We start from the raw sequence: 26,518 nt of genomic DNA, 5'->3' as shown, positions 1-26,518 counted from the left end.
CCAAGCCAATTGCTGGACATCTCCCACAGTCAGGAGCCTTGAAGGCAGAGATGTTGGTGGGAGTAGAGCTCATCTAGCCCCCTTCTCCACTGCTTGAAGTGAGCTGCTGGGTGATGACTGCAGTCTGAATACTGCCCAGTTTGTGGCCCACAATCACTGACATGCTGCTGCATTGTTGAAAGCCAGACTGTAAGAATCCCTTTATTTTGTTCTAACCAGATTGCAATTTGTAGATTATCAAATGTAAGCATGTTACAGTACTTATGTCCAGATGCTCAGTCATTTCAAAATTGCTTATCCTGTGACCTACAGGCAACTTGCTAAGACGATATTTGTGCATGGTCTGCTCACAGTGTAACTTTTCATAAGTATGTCATTTGGTGCCTTCTGATGCCATATTTCTACTGTTCATCATTGTTTTCCCTCCGCTGTGAAGATGAAGATTGTGATCAACAATAATTGCCTTGGTATATTAACTAATGTCAAATTAAAGGCATCAGTGTATTGTATTATTTCTTAAAACGATGTCTCAGTCTCATCTACAAAAAGAAAGAATCAGCAGATGAGACTGAGATCGAGTGATTCTCTCTCTCAGTAAGGCATGGAGGTGGGGCTCTGTGGCTTCATAGATTGTCTCCTGCTCCCCACGTTCCCTAGGAAACGTCTGAAGTGTCTCTGCTAAAAAATGAGCTCCAAGAGGTTTGCAGAAGGGCATAGAGCAGTGGTTCTCAAACTGTGGGTCAGGACCCCAAAGCAGGTTGCAACCTCATTTTAATTGCCAGGGCTGGTGTTAGATTTGCTGGGGTCTGAGGCTGAAGCCAAAGCCAAAGGCTCTCTGCCCAGGGCTGAAGCTGAAGCCAGAGGGCTTCAGCCCTGGGCAGCAGGGCTCAGGTTACAGTCCCCCCAACCTGGGCTGAAGCATTCAAGCTTTGGCTTTGGCCCCACTCCTGGCTTTGCCCCCCACCTTGGGCTTGGGCTTCAATACCCCTTCCTGGAGTTTCCTAACAATTTTTGTTGTCAGAAGTGGGTAATGGTGTCAAATGAAGTTTGAGAAACCCTGGCACAGAGCAAGGATTCAGCTGCTGTATGTAGCCCTCTATGGCTGCTATGTGTTGCTGGGAGGAGTGCAGCTCTTCCCATGGACCTTGCTGTCTCACGCTGGTCAGGTTTAATCACTGCCTGATCAATCTGCATCCCCCCACCCCTGCCATAAACACCCCAATCTTAATCTGTGGGGGTGAGGGGACAGACAAACCTGTGGAGTTGTCTGTCCGCTCAGGCCCTCTCCTGCATGTTTCTTTATGGAAGAGAATGATCTGAACCTATGATTATGATGATGAAGAGACCATTGAATTCAAAATAACTTCTGCCTGCATAGGACTGCAGGATTTGGTTTATTAGCAAAGTGTGCATCATGTGAACTTCCCCAGAATCTCTCCAAACTAATGATTTTATCAGATACACATCTCTTCAGCCTCAGTTCATGAAAATAAAAGTACAGTACACTGCCACATATCCAGGGCCAGTGCAACCACTAGGTGAACTACGCAGCTGCCTAAGACGCAAAGTGGTTGGGGGTACCAAAAAGTGGTGCCCTGGCTCGGCAGGGAGGAGCCGCCTTCCAGAGGCACCGTAGAGCCAGAGCGTCGCGCTTGCAGTGGGGGCGAGCCCCAGCAATGGAGGAGCCAGCACGGCACAGGGAGGCAGCACGGGGGCCACCGCCCGCATGCATCTGCTGCAGGCGCTCCCATGGGGGTGCTGGGCTGCAGCCCGGGAAGGCGCGCCCTTCAGCTCCCCCCTTTGCTGCGCTTGGGCTCTGTGGCTCCCGGGCATGTGAGCTGCCTCTGCCCTCCCGGAGCAGGCTCAGGGCCCTGTGCCCCGGTAGTGGCTCCAACACCCAGGAGCCACAGAGCCCAAGCGCGGCGAGGGAGGAGCCAGGGGGCGCACGGAGGCCAGAGCCCACATGCATCTGCTGCAGCCTGCAGGAGCCCCCGGGGGGGCACCGGGCCGTAGCCCAGGCAGGAGGGACGGGGGGCATGGCTGCTCCCCACTAGCAGCGCCGCCACCTTTGCAGGGCTGTTGCCCCCCTGTGCTGTGCCGACTCTTCCATGGCTGGGACTTGCCGCCGCCGCAAGTGCAACGCTCTGGCTCTCCAGTGCCTCCGGAAGGCAGCTCCTCCCTGCTGAGCTGCTACAGTGGCCCAGCAAAGCCAGTGAGTGGATCCGCAGCTCGGGGTGGGGGGCCGCTGGGGTGGGTAGGGTGGGGAGGGCTTGTGGGGGGGGCTGTGCACCCTCCATGGGAGTTCAGGGGGCGGGGAGGGCAGAACCTGGTCTGGGGAGCAGCCCATGGGCATGGCTGGCCCCTGGGGTCTATAAAGGCTCATTGGGATTTGCCCCTCAATGAACCGATATGCAATGGGGGTGGGGCGCAAGGTGGAAGTTTCGCCTAGGGCGCAAAATATCCTTGCACCGGCCCTGCTCATATCACTATAGCCTGGACGCCTTTCACACAGAATATCTACTCTCATAGGACCTCTTGGGTTACTGAGACCTGTCCCCTGCTGTCAAAGGCAACCCTGTCATATAATCCCATTCATTGCCCTACAGTCTCCATCTCAAGTATTTTAAGATCTTTACAGACATCTTCAGGACCAAACTATAGGGATGAAGTCCTGATCCGATTAAACTGAATGGCAAATCTCCTATTGACTTTAATGAGGCCAGAATATCACCCAAGATATTTTTATAGTTGAATGATTACAGGCTATTGACTTTATGGTTAAGATTTCAGAAGCATCTACAAATTTTGGAGGCCTCCAATTTTAGCTAACCATCTTGAAACTCACAGTTGTCTTGAGCAGGGGCACCCCGAGTGGTGTCATCCAAAATTCATGGACACTTTTGAAAACATTGTGAGTAATATTTTATATAATGTAAAGTGCTGTGAGACACTGTTATTTGAACAGTTCTATGTATTTTACTACATCCTTTATTTATTGTAATGTCTCTCTTATGTTAGGGGATCAGAAACAGAGAACATATTCCAGTTTTGTTACTAGTTCTTTCTTTTTGGTCCATCTAAGCACAAGGTTAATAATTATAATAAAAAACTATTCTTCACAGCTTAGTGGGCTTTAATCTTTTATATTTTTCTTTAAGCTGAATGTATCCCTCAGGAAACAACTTCCTATAATAATCACCTTGCCTACACTTTCTTCAGTCACACATTACATTCTCTCTCCCACTTTCTTTTGGGTTAATATTAGTGTTTGTCAGCAGCAAAAAAAATTTCAGCCTGTGAGTCATTACAGTCGCAGTTATGCTCGCAATAGAGAGTTCAGAGTGGGGAAGGGGGGGGGAAGTATCTGACTGCTAGAAAACCATAAGGCTACTCTCATCTTGTAAATGCCAAGTGTTCAATTATTTTCATTTTCTTGCCTTTGGGAAAAAAATCAAATGTGATGTAGTAAGTTATTTAAACTTAACATTTGGAAGCCTGGACTCAGATTTTTCCATGTATACAAATTTTTTATCAAGTATTTCTCTAACATAGTTTAAAAAAAAGTCTGTCACAAATGAAGTGAGTTTGCTGGTTTCCTCTAGTCCTGGGGATACATTTTGTGCACATTACAAAACCATTGCATTGATTATCATGATTATTGATGATCATGATTAGAAATCTGTGCTTAGAAGAGGTCTAGTTCTTCCATAATAAGTATTTTGCTGGTTGCATTGATAGAGCTGTGGGGATAAGTTTGCATACTGCCTTCCTGGTATGGTTTTATGGTTCTGTCATTTTATCACAGGGGTGCCCTCTGAATTTACCATCCCTGACAACAAACAAATTCAGAGTATGTTCCTCATTAGCAGAACAGCTGTGCAAATCTTTTCTTATGAGTTTCCAGACCACATAAAATCACCTAGTTTTGGGTTCACACACAAACTAGAAACAGTCCTTTTACAGTTAAATATTTTTCCAGGCCTGCAATCCTTTCAGCTGAGCTGGAGATAACTTTTTCCCCCTCTTAGTGCAGAGAGGTATATCTCTCTAAACTGAGGGCCAGATCTTGGCCCATGCTGTAGCTCAGGGCTCCAAAGTTGCCTAACAGGGCAGAAGTGAGCTGTAGCTCACGAAAGCTTATGCTCAAATAAATTTGTTAGTCTCTAAGGTGCCACAAGAACTCCTTTTCTTTTTGCGAATACAGACTAACACGGCTGCTACTCTGAAACAGGGCAGATGAGAATTCTCCTAGAATGATAGGTGCCATATAACAATCTAGATAGATGTATTAGCTACAGATAGGTATCATTATCTTCCCTGCTGCTGCCCAACTCCAAATCAGACCATTATTTTTCCACTTGTCACAACTTTTGCATTGCAAGTTAAAGTCAACTTCAAAACCCCAAGAAGGACTAAGCTATCACGAAAGGTGCTCAATGCCAATGTACTGGTCAACAGAGGTGATGATGAGTCAAGTAACTATACTTCTTGTCACTCAATATAGATAAGGACAATGAAGTTTGTGAAAATCATGAGAAGGAGAAGGAGGAAGACATATTAAAATCTGATGAGGCGGTGTTAACATATTACTCTTAAGCAGGAATGGGGCAGAGTTTGCCACATTTTCCTTCTCGCCCATGTACATTCAGAGTCGTGCTGCAGATGAGGAATACGGGAATTGCTATACCAGGCCTGGCCAGTGATCCAGCTAGTACAAGACCTTGTCTCCAACTGTGGTCAGTAGCAGATACTTGAGACGAATGTGTAAGAAACCACGAAATGGAAAATTATGCAATAACCTTCCCTTCGGGGAAGTTACTTTCTAACTCCCATCAGTTAGAAGTTAGCTTATGCCCTGTAGCATCCATAGTGAGTGACAAGAAGTATTGCACTGGCATTTAGTTCCTTTCCTGATAGCTTAGTCTCTCATGGGATTTTAAAGTTCATTTTATTTCCCTCCTGAAAATGTTATGCTATCCAATGGAGCTTCTCATTAGCCAAATAAATGTCTAATCCTTTTCTGAATCCCAAGTACTGTATTTAGCATTAGTGATATTTTGTAGCAATCAGTTTCAGAGGTTATACCTGCTTCGTTGAACGGAATTTCTGTGGATATAGGAAGAGTAGGCTTGACCATGTTTCCTGACCTTTCTCCCACCTTAAAGTACAGGAAGAGGAGGGGTGAAAATGTAGGGTCTATCAGTCACTCCTTTCTCCTCTCATAGATCAGAAGCAACAGGAGGGTCCCAAGACTTGTTGGAAGGAGTGGGGTCCTGCCTTAGGTTCTGGGGACAAAACCAGGTGAAACTTAACAATTTCCCTTTCGTTCCCTGGCTTCATTTGAACCCCAAACTTTGTGAAGATTCCTCAAGGGGATTAAACAATATGAACTGGAACCAATCAAAAATGTATTTTACAATATCTCTACTAAATATGTAAGTTCATTTCAAAAACAGAAATAGCATAATATTATTAAAAAGACAACAGTGGAAAAATATTCAGTTTCCAATGTACATGGATTTGAATATTGAAGTTATCAGGAGATGAAATAGTGCCATTTGATTTGATATTTTTATTCAAGCTTTGACTGAGCAGTTTTGCTACAGTGCACTGCTATTTGGAGGAAAAATCAGAAACTGCATCAGACAACCACTCTATTTCGTTCTAGCAAATAACTAGCAATTATAATTACTCACAATGTTTTCTGGCTCAGAATAAAAGTGGCATTGCACAAAACCATACTGAACATTCATCGTGATTAAAAAATACTCCACACCTTGAAGAGCAGTGAAGCTATAAGAATAATTTTAAATGCAAATTAAATTGAGGGGGTAGCAAAGAGAACAGATAAAAGACAGTAAAACAAAGCCTTTCAATTTCCTCAAATTAGCAGGCTAATGTAATATAAAAAGCAGTTCACTCAGATCTGTACTAAGATGTTTCATTTCATCATAATATAAAACAGCAGATCCATCACCTTTCTCTACTCTGTACTCTTGATTTTGAGGTTGAAGTGACAATTTGAAGCTGTTCGCTCTGGCTCACAGACTGGTTACATTGCTTAGTCCTTTTTCAAGCCAGTAGGATGGAAAGAAATCAGTAATATTGGTAAGTACCTATCTGCTAAGCTGAGCTTTTATTTTTTTGTAATTCTTTTATATAGTGCCTTTGCTCTTTAGCAATGTACAGCTACTGGGAAAAGCTTCATTGTGTATTTTGTACAAAGCTACATACTATATAGAAATATGATGATTCCTAGAGACTATTATATCAGATTTTTGCACATATTCCACAGTGAGTTAATACAAAAAGTAAGAATATCACAGTGAGAAAGGCTTCTGGATAACCTGCGGCTTTTATGGCATCCTTGGAATATTGAATGCATTTAGTGCCTTTCTGAACTGTGCAAAACAGCCTTACCCAACACACAGCACCAGATAAAATAGGAGTGATTTCTGAACAGTCTCATTATGACATTATTATTCATCTTACTGTATTCATACTGTATTCATTTTACTGTAAAATACTTCATAGTCTCATTACTTTTGTGGTAAATAGTGAAAGGGGGTCCAGGTCAGTAAAAGTAAATTATTAGAAAAAACAAAATGCTTCAGTTAATCATTATAACACAATTCAAGTTTTCTGAGCTTCTGAAAGGGAAAGTGATCAAGATAAGAGCAAAAAACAAATTAATAAAGGAACTAGAAATAGGATTGGTTTTTTTTCTTTTTTTCCTTGGGAAAGTTTTATCAAGGGTTTATTCCTTCAGTGTGGAGGGTGTGGGGGAGTTGATAGTAGTGTCACCTTCTGTTGCTAAGTAACAACATCTCCTGGCCATTTTTATCAGATAAAGGAAGTCCAGTTGACGTTATGCATTATTCATCAGAGTTGCAATCAAACAATCAAAATTGTTTGCTTACACTGGGGACATTTAGTAAGATCAAGGAAGCCCTCCCTGAAACTACAGGAGCTTCCACCACTGGCAGGCAGCTCTTGTTATTTGCAGTAAGTATCATTTGTTCAGAATGATTCAATATAGTGATATGTTGAAGAATTTTAGAAGTTTTCTCATTAGTATAGGTTTGTAAATTGAAAATGATTTTACATGTTGTTCCAAACAAATAGATTTATACTTTGGAATTCAAGATATTGCTTGAAGTGAGGATCATTCTTTCACACCACCATAAAAGAAATGCTCTGAAAGAGGAAGGGTTATTGATCTCTTTTTTTTAAAAATGAAGGTTATTGGTGATATTTATATAGCTGCTTATACATCTAGCATACATGCTGGGAAAGATGCAAAGAAATGCCAGTGTAATTTTCAGTAACTGCTGGACTTTAAATATACAATATATATAATTGCTGTGTGAAGTGAAAGAAAATGCAAGAGGCAACAGGAAGGTAGGGAAAGGTTCATGATAATTGACATGTCAATGTGTATCACACAAGGAACACTGTATGTCAGAGGAGAGGTTAACTCATAGACTATATACCATAAATGGGTTCAAGAGAATACTGCAAGGAAAAGGTCAGCCAAGAATCAATGTTAAGAGTGCTTGACATTGCACTGACTATACCTGTTATCAGACATGTTAAAAGCTGATGGTGTGAAGTTCTGCTGCTACTCTAACTCAGTGTAAAGAAGGGGGCCAGGGGGAAGAGTTGGTTTTCTTGTCTTTCGGTGGAATGGTATACCTGCTGTAGTGCAATCTATTTCTGTTCTGTCTGGTGAAATGTTTGTGTTTTTAACATAAATATTATTATCATTTGTTTTATTGTAGTGCCTAGAGGCCCTAATCAGGTTGGGATCTTGTTGTGCTAGGCATTATACAGACATAAAGTAAAAGATGGCCCCTACCCCAAAGTTCTTACAATCTTAGTTTAAGAAAGGATGTATCAGGTGGGTAAAACAAGCATATGTTGTGGAGGGATGCAGGTTGTGAATGGGATATCACTGATAATTCTAGGAATCATGTTTGTGTTTGGTATTTCTACTTTCCTCATATTTTCTTCAGCTGTGGATTTGAAAAATTATTCTTTGAAACTAAAATCTGCGGTTTAAAAATATTCTATGCATGATGGTTTTCGATTCTTTTCTCAGATCCACTCTGATATGCCAGAATGGAATGTTTTAGATACTGCATGCAGAATTCTTTACTCAGAAAAAAACTGTGATTTTTATTTATATTTGTATGTTTGATCTTTAGTTGTTTTTTCCCCCCAGGAATTTGACTGATCACATCGCTTTGAAGAGGAAGACTTATTGACAACAAAAAGTTCCTCCAAGATGGACTATTTTTTGGATGTTGAGTCTGCTCACAGAATGATGTTGTATAGTCAAGGAGCTCAAGGTAAAAAACACTTGAGACAGAAAATCAGAAATATAATTGTGTTACATATATGGGGTCAAATTATGGCTGCCCCCTTGTAGGTGAACTGTTGAAGGGGAAGAAAGCACAGGGAGTCCTTTCCCCCAAAAACAGCCACACAAGAAGACCGGGAAACAGTAAGTGGGTTGATTTGCTCCCTCTGAGCCTATGAGTGAGCCATTACAGCAGCTGGCAGCACAGCCAAAACCAAAGGGTAGAACATGTTTTGTGATGAGAGATCTCTCCCTTGGCACAACAGGTAGTGCAGGGAAGGTAGGGTAGAGATTTGTGCTACACCTCTTGTACAGATGCATCAATTGCAGCTACTGTGTATGGCTTCCTCTGGTCCCTTGGAGTCACGAATAATAGCCCCCTCCACTCACTTCTTAGGCATGACAAGCACTTCCCCCCCCCCGCCCCAAAGTCCCTTCTTCCTTCCAGTGCTCCAAATGTTATCAGATTAATACTTTGGTGCATAATCTTATTTCTAAGGCTCTAACTGACTAGCACAAATTATACAGGAAAACTCCAAAGTGTTCCACTGCACAACTTCCAAACAACATATTTGTACTGTTCATTAACATCCGTTACAAAATGTGGGCCCAATAGCATAGTGATGATAGAATAGATACAGGAGTTGGGTAAAATTTTTCAAACAGATGTTTTAATTGAAAAATTTACTTTTTTTTTAAAAGCAAAAATGTTTTAATTAAAAAACTTATTTTCCACATTTTCTATGATATGTTAAAAATAAAAATTGGGGGTGATTTTAGTTTATATCTTTTCCCCCCTTTCTTTGTCAGTGGCAAAATGGAAAAGGAGCAGGGGCAGAAAGAAGGAAAAAAGTAAAAGGGGAAGGAAGAGGGAGGAAATAAAACAAATAACTCAAGACATGTTCCTTTTTGAAATCCATGGGGGAAAAAAGAACACTTTGAAATGTTTTGTGAAAAAACATCACCATTTTTCCACCATCTCTAATTTTTGGAAATCCAATGAGGATACTAAAAAAAGCCCATTTACTGGGGGGGAGGGGTGGGGAGGGAGGGCAAAAATATCTTCAGGAATAATATTTTAATAGCAGAACTTAAAGGCATTATAAAAACTGTGAGGTTGGTAAATGTAAGGTCCAAATCAGTGGTTCTCAACCTATTTACCATTGTGGACTGCATATGCTGCTCTCTTTGTGTTATGTGAGCCACATCCACACACTATATATAACTCCTGTGTGGTCCTGAGGATGTCACATTGGCCGCAGCTGTGTGCTGACCGGGCCGCAAGCAGCCCGCAGGCCACAGGTTGAGAACCACTAGTCCAAATAGCTCAATCCAGTTTCAGCTTTATTTTCACTTACTGCACTTACACTTGAAAAGAAAGTCCAGTTTTTCTGTAACAAACTTTGTTCAGTTGGTAATCAAATTTATAGTCAAACTAATAGACACTGTATGCCACACCAGATCAGGTTTTTTAAGGTGAAATGCACTTTCCACCTCCATAAAACCCAAGCATTCATGCTGGACACAGATGTGCACCACCCTCACCCCGGGACTTAAGTGTGGCAACGCTGCACAGCCAATTGCAGCTGCTATTCCAGTCAATGGGCTAGAATTTCAGCTGGACCCCACTTATACAAGATGCATAGGGAAACCATTTAAAGATAGATCTGCAGCTCTTCCCTTGTCCCATTGTAACCTTCTGCATCAAACAGTGGTAATTCAGGACCTTAAGCACCTAGTAAGACCAAGCAAATAGATTGAAAGCTCCAAGGGGCAGAGGTCTGTTTTGTTTTGTTTTTAATTACTTCATCTCTAAAATGCTATGCACACCTAAGTATTGTGATAGAAATAATATTAATAATATATCATCCCGCATCAGTATGAGGACAGACCCCCCTATGACTTCACAGAAAGGAAAACCGGAATTCAGAAATCTGTAACTTGCTTGACTTACTGTCTTAGATTTCCATATCAATTGACAAACATCCAATGCACTAAATGAGGCAGGTGTTCTGTGGAAAAGAGTGTATCATAATGCATATGCACAAGAGGGCCAAATTAAAATTGCACAGGCATTTCTTAGCATCCGGGTACTTGATTTTGAAATCTTAACTTTCCTTTAACATAGGGTTTTTTGTAGGTAATTTCCTAAGTTTTTAAAAAACAAACTCAAAACCCAGAACTTCCATCATGAAGAATTATCACCACCTGGATCATCAGCAGGGTGGTGACCTTTAGACCCACCACACAGACCTCTATCACTTGGTGGTAGTAGGGTGGGTAGGATAGGGTAGGTAGTGGTAGTAGGGTGTCTTCCTCTTTGTGGACAAGCACCAGTGGGTTTCACAGCTATGTGCTGACAGTAGCAGCATTGTGAGATTCAGAAATCCTGGGTTCAATGCCAGGTTCTGACAGGACTGTGCTGGTGTGTAGTGGTTATAGAACCTTCTGCCCTCTCCCCACCAGCATCTCTGCCCTATTTTCCTTCCTGGACTGATGTCCCTTTGTTCGTCTGCTTTTATGCACCTCACTGGTACCTGTCCCTTTCCCTCTCCACTTCTATTCCACTTGTTCCCCTCTGCTCCTATCCCCACCCTCCACCCGGGTTCCTGTCCTTATTATCTGTCTGCCACCCCATGCTCGTCAGATCTCTTCCCCACAGCTTTTGTAACCCTCCCCCCTCAACCTCCCCCCCACACACCAACTTTTCCTCTTTATTTGTGTGAGGCTGCTTGCTGCTCCTCCTTTTCTCTGCCTGAGTTCCAGTAGGGGGAGCAGTGAAAGCACAGCAGAAACAGTTTTGCCACTCTCAGTTCTGGTGACTGGGGCCACAACAGTCCCTGGCAATAGCAGGGGCAGCCCTTGCCACTCTGGGCTGGAGCATGCTCCATCACTCTGTGCGGATGGTGCATACACATTCTGGTCAGCAATAGGAGCTGAGGGATGGAGCATTCCAGGTGCAGACAGAATCCTCAGAGAATTTACCTGCCAGCCTTTAACAAGCCGCTGCTGAGCATGAGTGAACTGAGATTTTCAGAGGTTCTAAATTTTGCCAATCTGGGCATATTGTCATAAATGGCAAAGAGAACATTCCCAGCACTCGGTACCCCTTGCCAAATTTTAAGTCTGTCCTTCAAAGCACAGAGGCACTACAATTTCTCAGTTTTACAGTTGTATGGTTTTGGTTTAATCCTGGGCAAAACAATGTATTTTTTCCTTTATCTCATTCTTGGAAATGGCTAAGCCATTTTAACTGAAACTTTCCTAAAAATACAACCTGAAGAAGGCACCTAGTGTGAACATTTTAGTTCAAACAGTTAAAGTTTGGCAAAGTTATAAGCAACTGAAAACAGAATCTTATAATGGAAAACATTACACAACTTTAACTAGAGGTGTTGCTGCCAGATTCACCTAGAATGATTGCATGATGTTAAAATTTTGTCTCAAATCATACAATCAAAGAGCATATTTGTATTTTTTTAATTGCATTTTGGTCAAGTCAAAAAGAGATGGACATAATCTGTCAGTAAATACATAATGATCACAAATTAAATTATTACAGGTATTATTTATTATTATTATTTTGTCTTATTTAAGTTATTACATTATAAACTATAAATGGAGCATACTATAGAATCAGGACTTATTACTGTGAGAATATATTTATCCAGGAATCATATGTATGTAAAACATTACTCACATATGACCAGTTATGCTCCTTTCTAATGCTCATACACAATCTCACTCTTTCTTCCCCTTTTAACCTCCCCCTATTTCTCTAATCCTTAACATATTGTTCTTTAGAATCTGATTTTAAAAGGAAACTAAAGTGAAAAGATAATAAATTAGTCATTCCACTTTCCATAACCCATATGCACATGTCATCAGCAACCAATTGAACCCACAGCTTGCATGTGGCCATAGAAAAATACTCATAATTTGTATCTTTAATTTTTAAGTTATTTTTAGACATTCTTGGATCAAAACACTTAGACAACTTCTGTCTATGCTATGTACAGCTATTGTGAATTCTACGCAAGGGGGAAAAGTGGCAAGAGGAGAGAATGCCAGTGATGAAATGCAGTCTAAGTGCAGCCAAACAGTTAATAGGCTCTTATTCTTACCTAATGAAAATAAGTACTAGATAAGTATCCCATTCAATCAGCATCAGCTATATCCCATTAAAATCAATTCATAGATGTTCCCAAAAAACAACTTATTCAAAATTTGCACTAAGAAATCTGTTTTTCCTCAAAAACTTAAGCTTCAACACAAAATATCATATCTTTAGGTCTATTTCCAGATCACTGAAGTTTTTTTCAGTTATATACATCAAAAACATGTCACTTTCTGTACAGTTAAACAGTTACACGGTTCAAGCTAAGTATGTTAATACATTGAGAAAATATTAGAAAATAAAAAAACAACAACTCATGCAAGGTCCTCTGCTATTAGGAGATGACACAGCATTATGCAAGTAATGATTCCTGAAGTCTTGTTGGAACAGAAATCAGAATGGCAGGTGTATTGCGAATAAATGTTCAGCTTTAAAATATTATTAGAGCTGGTTAAAAATGAAAAAAAGCCATTTCACAAGAAACTTCAAACTTGTTTTCATTTCAAAGGGCTTGATATGGATTGATGACTTTGGGAGGGGGGTAGGAATTTTTTGTGATTTTTTGTTTTTTGTTTTTAATTCCTAAAATGTGTCCAAAAAATAGCAAAAATATTATCAACGCAGGTATTAAAATTTTGTGTTCATCAAACACCAAGTTTTCAGTAAACAAAAAAACCAATAAGGTTTTGATAATTTCTCATTACAATTTTGAAAAAGTCAAAAAGGCACAGCATTTTTCACGGAAAATGAAAAATTCAACAAGTCAACATTTTGCAAAGCAAACAAAAAATTGTAAAGGCCATTCATCAGTGGGTTCAAATAGATTGGTAAAATAAATTTGACCAGCTCTAATTGTAATTTAACATGCTGAATTTAATCTTTTAAGTGATCATGAATGTACAATATCTAGTTTTAAATGTGTCCCTCCACCTTTCCCAATGTCACTATGTAAAGTGCTTTGAAATCATGGAGGAAAGAGTCCATCTAATTTCTAACTATGTATGTCCTGGAGATAGGGGCATTTTTATTTAGAAAATTACTAGCATTTATTAATTAAAACTTTGTTCCCTCTGAATATTTTCCAATATTTAATTAAAAGCCATTTTTTCCATGAATGTTCCTGTCAGTAAATTTGTTTGCAAAAATTTGCACAGAAGAGCTGGAAATATGGTAGATGCAAACCATTTAAAAATTTGAATAAATATTCAAGAAAACATTTTTGCAGTATTTACCCAGCTGTAATCAAAGTGAATATGTGCCAGACCCAAGTAGATAGAGCTAGCAAGGCAAAAATTGAATTCCAAATAAGTGAGCAGAAAAACACACTCTTTTTCTTTGTTTACAATAAATACAAACTCATCTTTGGACACATCTTTCCATCTCCCTCCATCGCTCAGTATGTTAACTGCAGCAAACAGATTCCATCTTTCAGCTCCGTAAGGGTGGCATCAGCAGGAAGTTATTTAATGAAGAGTCTGATTCTGGAAGATGCTGAATGTCCTCAACTCCCACTGAAATCAAAGTTGCAGGCTCAGGCCACTAAGTTGAACTTTTCCTTAGTGTGTTCTTTCACCAGATGAAAATGAAATAAAATAAAAATTTTCAATGGTCTCTAAGAATGTGATCCAACTGCCACTGAAGTGAATGAGAATCATTCTACTCACTTTTCAAAGGTCATGCCCTAAATTTGGTTTAATGACTATTTTTACATGTTTATTTTGCAAATGAAAAATGCTTTCCTAATTGAAATGATGATGATGCTGAATACAATATTTCCAGTGCAGAGGGTAATTTTCTTTCATCCTCATTACTGTTCATTCCTGTTAATTGGCTGCTACAGTTTACAGTCCACTACAAATGTTTACTTTATCATAATCTAAATGTTTGAAATTACTAAATATGCTCCAACTCTTGCCTTATGCTTTGATCTTAAAAATCAAAATGCTAGATTAAAAATTGGCATGAAATTTGAAAGGAAAATATTTTTTTAAAACAGCTCGGCCCATATCAGAAATAGGCGCTATTTCCACCAGTGTTTTATTGTGGTAGGCCATGTGATTCTGTAAAATGAACATGTACTGTAGCAGCTTTTGTTAAATTTAGTTAATAATGTACTGTCAGGGCTAAACCTGATAGGTATTGGGCATTTGAGAGTTGCTGATTGACAGACAAATAGAAACCTAGCACTAACCCGCCAGTAGAAAAATGCAGTTTTATTATTAGTCATTTGTAATATGGTAGCACCTAGGGACTCCAATCAAGATGGAAGAGGGGAAGTGGGGATTACATTGTATTAGTCTCTGTCCATACATACAGCAAGAGTCATCTCAGATCTGAAGTGTTTAGAATCTAAATAGATAAGACAGGAAGAGTGGGGAGGGGGAAGTATCATTATTCATGTTTTATAGATGGGGAACTGTAGCACAGATAGATTATATGACTTGCCTTGGTCATATAAAAAGTGTGTGGCAGCACCAGGAATTGAACCCAGATTTCCCAAGTGTCAGGCCAGACAGGGTCTTAACTACAAGATGGGTATGGTCTCCTTATTTCCCCTAATATATATGGATGTGTAATTCAAGGTGTTGGTAAACTATAAATCCCTAAATGATTTTGGACCTGGTTACATGAGAGATCGCATCTCTCCCCATGATATCCTGAGATCAGCAGAGACACTCAAGCTGGAGTTCCTTCAATATATACAAGAGTTAATCATCTGAGCAATCTTTTTATTCTGTTTGCTAAGGCTGCTAAGGAAGGAGTGGGGCTGAGGTGGATGTATTTCTGGGGGACTCCTCTGTGTATGTTATGATTCTTAATTTGGGGGATAGGTGGTTAGAGCACTGGATGGGCATCTATAGTTGCATTACATAAAATAAAACTACATTAAAAGAACGTTATTAAGGTTGTAAAGTCAAGCACTTGAGTTAGCTTGTGCAACCTTAATTTGATTCCCTTGTGCGTGTGCATTATGATACAGTCTTTATTAACACGATCACATACTATTTTTTCCACACAATCCCCTGTGTCGTCCACAATCAATGCACAGGATGGATAGTACTCAATTAATGAGCAGCTATTCAATATTTTGTGTTCTTCTCATTGTTTAATATGTGGCCCTATGCCTTATTTATTGCATATTATTCAAACCCCTGCTCTGAAGACAGAATTATTAATATTCTCATGGGCTTTTCTATGGCACTCATTACTATAGTATCTGAGTCCTTCCCACATATTAATTAATTAATTTTCACAACTCCCCTGTTAGACGCAGGGCATTATTATCCCCAGTTTATAAATTGGAAACTGAAGCACGGAGAGTAAGATCCAAGTATTCACTAATTTTGGGGGCCCAATTTGAAACCATTGGGACCTGATTTTTCAGAGTCCTTAGCATTATACAGCATTCTATATCTTCAAAGCACAACTCCTACTGACTTCAATTTCAGCTCTGAGTGCTCAGGGCTTCTACAAATTAGACCCTGGGGTACCATATTGGGGACCCTCAAAATGAGGAACACCGAATTAGTGACCACCTCTGAAAACTTGTGTTAAATGACTTACCCAGAATCACACAGGACCTCTGTGGCAGGGACAGAATCCAATTCTCTGGCACAGCTTTCAACTGCCTTAACCATGAGAGCATCCTTTCTCTTCCCCTGCCTCATTTGCTACACATCATGGAAATTCAACATCCAATGAGGCAGAGGTTCCACTAAAAATAGCCTCCTTCTCTGCTCTACCCCCAGAACAGATCTGTCCTATGCACTGAATGAGACAGGGTTCTTAGGAAAGAATCATATGTCATCATGTAATTAAAGATTGTATCATAACGCATATGCACACGAGGGTACCTCCTTGTTCCCAAGAACCTGATAGGACAATGTTTAAGTAAAGAAACAGGAGTAAGACTGCCACCTACAGAATCACCAATACTGCTACCTATATCATCATAGTTTTCTGTTAAGGATTCTGATTCAAACACTGACCAGGGCTGTCCCTAATTAGCTATTTCCAGTGTTGTCCTAGCCATGTTGGTCCCAGGATATTAGAGACACAAGGTGTCTCTTTCATCAGCAGAAGTTGGCCCAATAAAAGATATTATGTCACCCACTTTATGTCTCTGATTAGCTAGTGAGAGTCTATAGGATCACAGTCTAAGATAATATGGTTGCAAGCATTGTCAGCTCATTAATCAACCCACTAAACCACCTCAGAAATATTAAAGCTCTGTATCAACATTTATGAAGGTATTAGATTTAAGAACAGATTTCAAATATGAGGAGAAAGAAAACACTCTCTTGACTATACTTAACCGTACAACCATGGAAAGTGTACAGAATGCTTCAGTATATTCATAGCGTCTACTGCCATGAAGTGTAAAAGACAAGAACAGTTTGAATTTTCAGGGGTGAGTAAAGGAACTGTCCTAAAATAATTTAACCTTGCTAAAGTCATAATGGCTGCCCCCAGAGCTACTGCTACCCTGACATCTTTTGGAATTGCTGTCACAAAGAGCAATCTTTAGAACTACAGATGGGCACAAGCTGTGAAAGTTTGCATCTGGCTCTGAACTTCCCAAAAGTTCAGGAGCATTCAGACTTGGGTTCTGTTTTCAGCCAATTATATAGATAGGCCTGAACCACAAAGAGAGATTCAGATTTCTGTCTAGGCTCAAACTTCCCAATAATTTAGGAGTAGGTGAGTTTCAGATCTGAAGTTCAGGTACATGCCCATCTCTGTTTAAAATTCCTATGCATTTTGGTCCATAAGAGGAAAGACCGGAACAGAAGACAACTAAACAGCACTACTTGTTCTATGACATTGGTATTTGGATAAACTATCCTTGTCCCACCTCACTGCTTTGGGAGGGATAGGGGAAAACTTAAAACACAACTGGATAATAGGTTTTTGTTTGGTCATACTGATGACTAATTCAGAATAAAATAATTTAGAGAAATGAACAACTTACTGCCTACAAGTAGTTCAGTTACTTTCTTTGAGGAAAGATGGGTTGATTGGAATGAACTGACACAATAAATAATAATATACATTTTATAATAACCATGTGGATACCTACTGTCACTCAATTCAACTTTGCTGAATTCCCTCACCTTTCATATTTCTCATCTTTTACTATTTATGTGAGAAAATAATGTGTATAATCTACTATTCTGTTTATCTTTAATAATAAGTTAGCATTTATTATTATTGTTTTGTTTAATAGTACCATATAGAGATTCCAACTGAGATTGGAGACCCAATGTGCTAAACAGTCTAAGAGACAGCCCCTGCCATTTAAATAGATAAGACAAAAAAGGGCAGGAGACAGGAAGTATTCTCTTTATTTTACAGCTGGAGAACTGGGTCACAGATATTTGCCTATGGCCACAGAGAATGTCTGCATCAAAGCTGGCAATTAAACCTAGATCTCCTGAGTCCCAGCCCAATGCCTTAACTACAAAACCATTTTTCGTCTCTAAAAATAAGGTTAAGGGCATTTATGCCTTATAGATACAGAGCAAAATATTCAAAAGTGCCAAAAGGACATAGAAGCCTATATCCCAGGCTCTTAGACCCAAATCCCAAAATGTATTTAGGCACCTAACTCCCACTGATTTCAGTGGGAGTTAGGCACCCAAATACCCTTGAGAATCTGGGCCTAAATCACTTTTATAAATAAAACTGAGACTCCTAGGTCACTTAGGCACTTACAAATTATATTACCTATAAATAGTTTCACTTTTACCAGTGTGTTTGTCCACAGAAAGGAACATGTATGCATACATAGGGGTTGGGGAGTTAAGCACTTTAGTCTTGTGGCAGCTTTTCCAACAATGAAGAGGGTCTTAGTTTGATATTCCCCAAATCTGACCGTATACACAGAACTTTCCAGGAGCTTTGCACATCCCGAAATATTATCAGAAGTTTTCAACTACTCTAGGAGCTGGTGCTGGTGCATGTGGTGATTGGTCCTCACGCTGCTGATTTTTCTTTCCCCGCTTATAGGAAAGAGGGGATGGAAGAAGCAAACTTTCTCTTTCTTTCTTTTTTTTTGGGGGGGGGGGGTAAAAAAAAAGTGAGGATTATGTGGAAGGAGCGTAAATATTAGAACACGAAGTGATTAAAAGGAAAAGCGAGTCCCTCTCCAGCAATTGTAATGTCGGGTCACCTTAGAGTCACAGTCTGTCCTGTTTCACCGCCTCCGCAGCTGGTGCTGTCATCCCCACCTCCGCGGGCCTCAGCAGCCGGGACGCTTGCCCAGGGGAAAGAGGGTGTGTGAGTGTCTCTTTCTCCCACACTTGCACCCCCTCGCTCCCCCAAGCGGACACTTCCGTCACACCAAGCTCCCAGCCCCGAATCAATGGGGGCGGTGCTGAGGTTCCCTCCCTACCCCGCTGGCCAGGCGAGTCCCCAGCCAGTCACGGTTGGCAATGATGGAGCACTTGAGCACCGGGACATTGCCCTCCCTGCTGGGGGGTGGACGCTGTGCGGCGCCTGCCTGCATGAGCCCCGCTGGGTGACCCCTGGCCCTGCCCCCTCAGCCGAGGGCAGCCTGCGCTGGGGCTGCAGGGAGAGGGGCTGGCGGGGCCGCGTTTCCCGAGCTCGCTGCTCCAGTCCAGAGATCCTTAACGGGTTTTCCCTCCCGCTCCCTCTCTCTCTCTTTTCCTCTCTTTCCCCTTCCTCCGCTCCCCCCCTCCCCCTCCTTGTGTGTGCGCCTCTGCCTCTTCCTTCCCTCCCTCCTCCTCCTCTTTCCCACCCCACCTCTCTCTCCTTTCTCCCTCGTCAGCTCGCCGGGCGACCCTGCTCACCGTGCCCACATTAATGGCGGCGTCTTCGGAGGAGGAGATAGACCGGAGACCCATCAGGAGAGTCAGGTCCAAGAGTGACACCCCTTACCTCGCAGAGGCCAGGATCTCCTTCAATCTTGGGCGAGGTAAGAGCGACCCCTTCTCCCTGTGCATCCCCCCCCCCTTCCCCAGTGCACACACACGCCCCAGTGCTCATCCCTTCCCTGCCACCCACCCACCCCTTCCCATCCCCTCCCCATCCCCAAGCTGCTGCTGCGCTCCACTCTGCCTCTTTGTGTCTGCTGGGTGCAGGGCGCTGCTGAAGGTCTGTGACACCCTGACATGTCCTGCCACGGTCACACAAGCATTTCTCCCCTCCCTTCGCTCCCCAGCCGTCAGACACGGGTGCAATACAAAATGAACTGGCGGGAGGGGGCAGCATGCATGGGCAGGAGGGGAGAACTAAGACTTGGCGGTGGCAGCCTTCAGTTCCTGCCATGGAGTAAGCAAGCAGTGGAGTAATTTCCCCCGCAAAGTTCTTTTTCTTTGGGGGGGGGGAGACAAAAGAGACCTACACAGTTCCACAATCACCCCAATATATCTTTGCTCATTTATCTCCCATTTTCCCCCATAAGACTCTAGATACCTAACTCTCCCCAGACATTCCCTCCATCTAGCTTTCCAGAATGTCCTCTCTTTTCACGCCTCATTCTTTCCCCAAAGTCTTCATTCTCTCTTTCTTTCCCCCCAAGACCATATTCCCCCTTTCCTCAAACCCTTCCCTTTTCCTCTATGCCCCTTATTCTCCCTCCAAATCTCTCACTTTGCCCCTCGAACCACTTAGTCTCCCTGTCCTCTGCCCCCAAACTACTCTCTCTCCCCCAAAAGCCCTGTCTCCTCTCTTTCTCTACCAAATAGCCCCACATCCCTCATTCCTTCTTCCTTTCCTTTCCCCAAACATTCCTCCTCCTATTACCATGCTCCTCCTTCCCCATCTGTTCTCCAACCCCCTTTACTCCCAAATCCCACTTTCCTCTTCCCTGTCCCCAACACCTATTTCCCTCCTGCCAAATTTGCCTTCTCACCTCCCTCTCCCTGCAAACTCTCATTGTCCCTTTCCTCTCACCTCCCCTCAAGCCCCTAATTCTCCTTCTATCCTCTCCAATAATACTCTCTCTCCCCACAACCCTACATCTCTCTCTCTGCAGACTCTTCATTCTATCCTTACTTTCCTCAACCCCAAGTATCTCTTCCCTTTCTCATAGCCCATCATTCTTGTCCCTCCCTATCAAACTACTTTTCCTTCCTACTTCTCACTAGTCTCCTCTTCTGCTCAAATTCATTCATTCCTTCCCTGAAATGACCCCCTGTTTTCCCACTCGTAATTCCTCCAGTCTTCCCTCCCGTGCCTCTGTCCCCAAGATTAGTCTATAACTTATACCTATATCCTTCCCACTCTCTCTGCCCCATGAGATCCCATGTTCTCTCACAATCACCCTGACATTCCCTCTCTCTGCCCCTCAATGTGTCACATCCTTTTTATTTGCTCTACCTTTCCCAGGTCTTCTCTCATCCCTCCAGCTCCCCAAATTCACCCCTCTTATTTCTGCTTCTATCCATCATCTCCCCCTCCCTGCCACATAGACACTGCCTCCAGCTCCTTTTTCACTTCTCTTCTTTCTGTCTCTCTGTCCTCAAGGTCTCTCCAACATTACACCTGTTCCCTCCCAGATCCCCTTTCATGTTACTCCTGCCATCCTCCGGGTCCTTTCCCACCAGGCCTGTTCCCCTCCCCTCTCCATTGGGCCATTCCCCTCCTCAGGGTCTCCTGCCCATGATGATCCTCCCTTTACCTTCCCTCAAAAATGAGGAAAGGAGGAGACAGCTGCTCCTGGTTGGTTACTCAGTTTCCTCCATACCGAGCTAGGCTTCCCTTACATAGGAGGGAGGGAATTGAGATAACTTTAGAGAGGAGTCTAACTTTAGAGAGGAGACTCAGCTGCAGTCTCCTGACTTTCTCACCAGGGTACACTGAAGTGACCCTACTGGCAGGGTCCTACAATACAACTCCCTTCTTCAGCTGAGCCCCTCAATTCAACAGCTCACTGAGGGAAGAGGGTTTGACTGAGAGCTCCTGCTTGCTATGTTGAAGTCTCTCTCCCTTCCCCTTCAGCAGGTTGCAAATTGAAGGTGATAAACATGTAGCTGTTTTCTCCTCTAGTCTGAAAGTTGGTGCGGGACAGATTCATCCCCTTTGTCTTCACTATAATTAACTGGTAATATGCAGGTTGTGTTTACCATTGACTGTGAGGTTGATTATGTTGGTCGCAGTGTGATGATCCCTTTCTGGTCATGATTAGTTTTTTTTAAATTATTGAATAAAGCTTTAGGTTGGCTGGGTGACATTTCAAGGCAGGAGTTGGAAAGTGATGCCAGTGAGTTGCACTGATTTTAAGGAACTGAAAATGAAAACAACCAAGATGTAGGGGTGTGGGGAGGGCAGGAAGTGGCGGTGTGTAGGAAGTGATGAAGTATAAATGAAAAAATGCTATGCATGGTTACCTGATTGCTGAAAATAACTCCATGTTGGCCTTCACTGTCACAGGTGACATTATGCCTTGGAGTTATAAATAGATTATCAGTTGAGAGGAAGATACCTTCAGGTCACCTAGTGCCTCACATTTCTATACTGAGCTGGACTTGCAGTCTTTACTACAGCAAGTCCTGGAAGGTCAGGTAGAATGCCACTCTTTATAGTCCTCTTTTTTTTCTTTCTTTCTTTTTTCTGTAATTCCTATGAAAATTTGATAAGTACATTTAGTTACCCTTTTAATTTATGTGTTTTAAAGCTACATTTCTAACCTATCAGGAATGGACTTCCTTTAAAGGGAATAATTCAAAGAAGTAGCACTGGAAAGATTTGTGAAGAAACAGAATAAAACTGATCAAAGCAGTGCAAGTGGATGTTTTCATTAATCTATCTGGCACTGGGTAGTTTGAGTTTAAAAAAAAGAAAGAAATTGCTTAGCAACCAATGTTTAAGTTAGTGAGCTAACTCAGTGAAATATACCAGTGATATCCACTCCATTGTTGAGCAATTGGTTTTATTTTTGTGACTGTTTTCCAAGAATGCATAAACCAAGGGCCCTTAATTTCAAAAGGTCCTGTATTCCAAAGAACCAGTTTCTATTTTAAAGATGGTTAAACGTCTACTAGATCTGATTACATTGTATGGGTTAGGTTTTGAAAACCTCTCATTTATAAGGAATGGTGTGTTTGTATATTTTTAAGGTTCATATAATTGTTTGTGGCAAAAAGTATTTCTGAACTTGTCTGCTGAATTTTAGGTTTAGCAAACAAACCTTGTGTACACTTTATTAAGCATTACTTTGAATATTCTATATTTTTAGGAAGTAGTGGTACAATAGTTATCCCTTAAGTTATTGTATATTTAACTTGCATGAAACAATTAAAGGTGCAATTAAACAAGAACACTTAATTCATAGCTGACCCCCCAACTAACCTTTATTTTGTATACTTATTGCTTATTCAGGGTAAGCGCTGTGTTCTCTGGTATCAAATATTTTCACTGCAGAAAGTAGAAGCACTAACTGTATGTTGGATGGAGCCTATTTGGAATCTATCTGGAAATAGATTCCCCATTCTGTATCTATCCTTTTTATGTGTCCATTGCTAGTACTGTTTCTTAATTGTGAAACTACCAGGTATTACTTTTCTCTTATTTAAAATTTAATTGCTGCACTGGTGTAGAGCTGAGAGGTTTAGGGTCAGGGAAAGACTCCAGAGCATGTAGGAACAAGAGGAGCTGTTCATTCCGGGTGGTGCTGAATAGAGTGACTGTTTGCTACCAAGAAAAATGGACTCTAATAATTCATTGTTTTAACTCTCTCTCTCTCTCTCTCTCTGCGTGCTTTGTATCTGCTGTGTTTTCCTCTATGTCCATGTGTGTGAGCTGTGTGTTTGTGCAAGTGTGTATATAACTGCGTCCATGTACATGGAGAGGGGAAGCAAGGTGGAAATGAGGAAAGAATGTCATTTCCTCTACTTAGTGATGCAGTCAGGACTAAAGTAATGCTTAGAGCACAGGAAATATCCCCTTCCCTACACACCTTTCGTTTACCTCCCATTTAATGTATTTCATGTGTACACTTCTGCTGTTCAAACACAGCCTATAGTGTTTATCCTGCCAGCTGCTACAAGCAGGGTTGCATCCCCTTTTGATCCAGTCATTGTCTTGTTCCAGGATACTCACTGGGATAGGATGCAGCATGCTGCTGCTGCTGCTGCTTTGCTTTATTTGCCCATTAAATCTATTATTATTATTATTATCTATATGCAGATTGAGTTAGTGCTACACTTCTCCACCCTTACATTTAATGGCAACCACCAGTTAACAGCAAACAGTCTTATTTATCTACTTCAGCTGCAAGTTATAATTATACCATTACTGCTGTTATCTGCATTGTTGCCAGATTGCACACACAGTCAATTACATAATTTGGGTATAGCAAGGAGTTGGTATGTTTCTCAAGAACAATTTATAAACAATTAAGCAAGGCAAACTTTATCTGCCCCTCCAATCAGATTATATTCATAGTTTATTTTTCACATTGCTTTGTTTAATTAGTTGTCAAACAAATATTTGTTTGTGATCTTTGTTTCCAAAGACTGATCAATTATAGTATTATAAACATTACCTACTGTGAATTTCCAAACGCTGTTCAATTAGTATACTCCAGCATATATCTTATTCAAGCCTTCTTGGACTGATTAAAAAGAAACAAAGCAGACTAAGAGGACTATTCTCCCTACTGATGTAAACATGCCAATCCTAGTCATCTCAGTTACATGCTCATATCAAAAGGATAATATTTCTCAAATGACTTCAATTGCCTCTTGTGCCACAATGAATGTAGCTAAGGAACATTATAAAACTATAGACAGATATAAAATGCTTTTTTGCCTATCTGATACTGTATCAGTCCATGTGCAAATAAATGCTATATCTGAAAACTAAATGTGCTTAAACAAGGACCTCAGCTCCATACCACAAGAATGTGTTCTCACTTTATTTTTTGAAAACTATAAAGGTCCTAATTTTTTTTAAATGCCTAGTGATTTGGGTGCATCAATTTCTGGATGCCCAACCTGAGATTCCTTAAAGGGGTGCAAGTTCTCAGCATCTGCCCTCTGAAAATCATGCCCTTTTGAAGGTCTCCATTTGGGCATCCAAAAATTAAGGGACACAAAATTACTGCTTCTGAAAATTTATGCCTACAATTGTTAGGACTGGCTAATCACATAAAGTATCTCGTCCCCTCATTCCTATGCCATCCCTAGAACATCTCCAATTTTCACCCTATACGCTGACCTATTCAGATGTTAGTTGTTTTACAGAAGGCTATAACTTAAAAATGTTAAATGATGGAACCATCTTGGAAGCAGAGAGCTTCCAGGCTGGAGAAATTATCATATCTAATTACTGATAAGGGGACAGACCATTTAGTGACTTGTACTTAATGATCTAATGTGGGGAGTGTTGTTTTTCCTGTCTGATAAGAAATATAACGTGTAGTGCTTGGAAATCTTATTGCAAACACAGTGAATTAGGTGAGGTAGTGGATAGGTGGGTATTAACTATTCAGGTAGTGTTTGATCTCTTTATTGGTACATTCAAGCAGACTTGCTTGCCAGCAAGTCTGACCTATACCTGTCCATCTATAAGTAGCAAGATAAAGGTCAATAGTGTCCTATATGGCATTTCCATACATGGAATGGATATTTCAGCTAGAGAAAGAATCCAGCAGTAAACTTTGGACCACAGCCATTTCTAAAGGTGTTTCCAAGCTGATTGACATTTGGAAGAAGTCATCGTCATGTCAGGCGGCTATGGAGACTTTCTGAGCTTGTTCAAGGAGGTCATCCAGTGTCATTCGGATGCATCCGATGAAGTGAGCTGTAGCTCACGAAAGCTTATGCTCAAATAAATTTGTTAGTCTCTAAAGTGCCACAAGTTCTCCTTTTCTTTTTGCTCAGATCTAAGTGTACTCAAATTAATCAGTAATCTCACGTTGGGGGCCAGATCCTCAGATAATGTAAAGTAACATAGCTCTATTGACTTCAGTGGAGCTACACAACTTACACCCGCTGATTATATGATCCCATAAGCAAGCATACAGCTCTTTTCCCTCTTCCATTGTGAAATACCTGTTTATTTTGTTTTATGAAGGGGCCATATGTTCCCATAGAATGTGAGCTGCAGATGCAGAAATAAATCAGCAATTTATATTTGAAAATGCTACAAAAGTCACTTTTCTGGGAGAAAAAGATGGAGTCATTTAATAAATAATATTACAAAAAGATACAAAAAAAATCCATAATATTACTGACTGCAAAGAAAAGTGGGTGTGGTCTCTGGACAAATATGCAGAGTCAGCAGGCGCTACTCTTGAACCAGTGATTAATTCATACAGAAAACTATCACAAATTAATGCTGTTTCAAGGAGCATTAAATCACAATTGGCAGGGATTGTAGGGGGCAGGATAAGGACATGGTGGAGGCTGATGAATGGCTAAAGGAAGAGACAGGGCATGGGACATGAAGTGGAACAGCAGTGAGTGTCGGCCAGCCTTACACTGAATAAGGTCCCAATCCTTCTTCAGTTGAAATCAAAGGGACCTTATGTTCTCACATGCAGTGGCATCTTTCCCGCAAACTTGGGCGAACAACTGATTTTTTTTTTTGGTTCTCTGGCAGTTCTGAAAAATCATTGAGAAAGAATTGTTTAATACCAAAATTTTGGCACATCAAAAAATCTAGTTTGGGTGTCATTTGACCTGAAATGTTTCGTTTGGAGGCATTTTTAAACAGCTAGATTTAAAAAAAGGCTGGAGAAGGAAGGTCCTGCCTCATAACTTTTAGCCAGGAGGAGAAGGGTGATAGCAGTGGCAATCTCCTTATAATTGTCAGTGCAATGGTTATCGTGTTCACCTGGGATGTGGGAAACTTGGGTTCAATTTCTCCCCTTTGCCTGTAGGTAAGTGCCCTAACCACTGGGCTATTCTGGTGTGGGTCTCTCTTGTTGAAGCTGTTCCACTTTTTATAAATAACTAATTAGTCATTAGAGCAGAGACTTCAGCTTGGGTCTCCCACATCCTAAGTGAGTGCCCTAACCCTGCTGAGTCATTCTCACTCTCTTTCTTTGACCCAAGGGCTATTCTTTGTCA

General features: G+C 41.2%; 1 protein-coding gene and 1 long non-coding RNA gene across 6 annotated transcripts in view; one reads left to right on the top strand and one right to left on the bottom strand.

The window, feature by feature from the left end:
- Positions 1 to 19,471, bottom strand: part of LOC122458408 — a 28,747-nt gene extending 9,276 nt beyond the window's left edge. The window contains exon 1 of the long non-coding RNA XR_006278452.1: positions 19,380 to 19,471. This is a non-coding gene — a long non-coding RNA (uncharacterized LOC122458408). The remainder of the gene's footprint in view (positions 1 to 19,379) is intronic.
- PHACTR1 (phosphatase and actin regulator 1) overlaps positions 5,959 to 26,518 on the top strand; it is a 450,172-nt gene continuing 429,612 nt past the window's right edge. For 2 of the 5 annotated variants that reach the window (XM_043507024.1, XM_038389709.2), the window contains exons 1-3: positions 5,959 to 6,108; positions 8,225 to 8,351; positions 19,270 to 19,416. In XM_043507024.1, coding sequence (XP_043362959.1) covers positions 8,288 to 8,351; positions 19,270 to 19,416 — 211 coding nt within the window. In that variant the 5' untranslated portion in view covers positions 5,959 to 6,108; positions 8,225 to 8,287. Of the gene's footprint in view, positions 6,109 to 6,870; positions 7,006 to 8,224; positions 8,352 to 19,269; positions 19,417 to 26,518 lie in introns of those variants that run through there. The other 3 variants (XM_043507027.1, XM_043507025.1, XM_038389708.2) reach the window with 2 other exon arrangements.

Source organism: Dermochelys coriacea, chromosome 2 (assembly GCF_009764565.3).
Source record: "Dermochelys coriacea isolate rDerCor1 chromosome 2, rDerCor1.pri.v4, whole genome shotgun sequence".
Classification (NCBI taxonomy): Eukaryota; Metazoa; Chordata; order Testudines; family Dermochelyidae; genus Dermochelys; species Dermochelys coriacea.
This window is presented reverse-complemented; position numbering and strand designations above follow the sequence as displayed.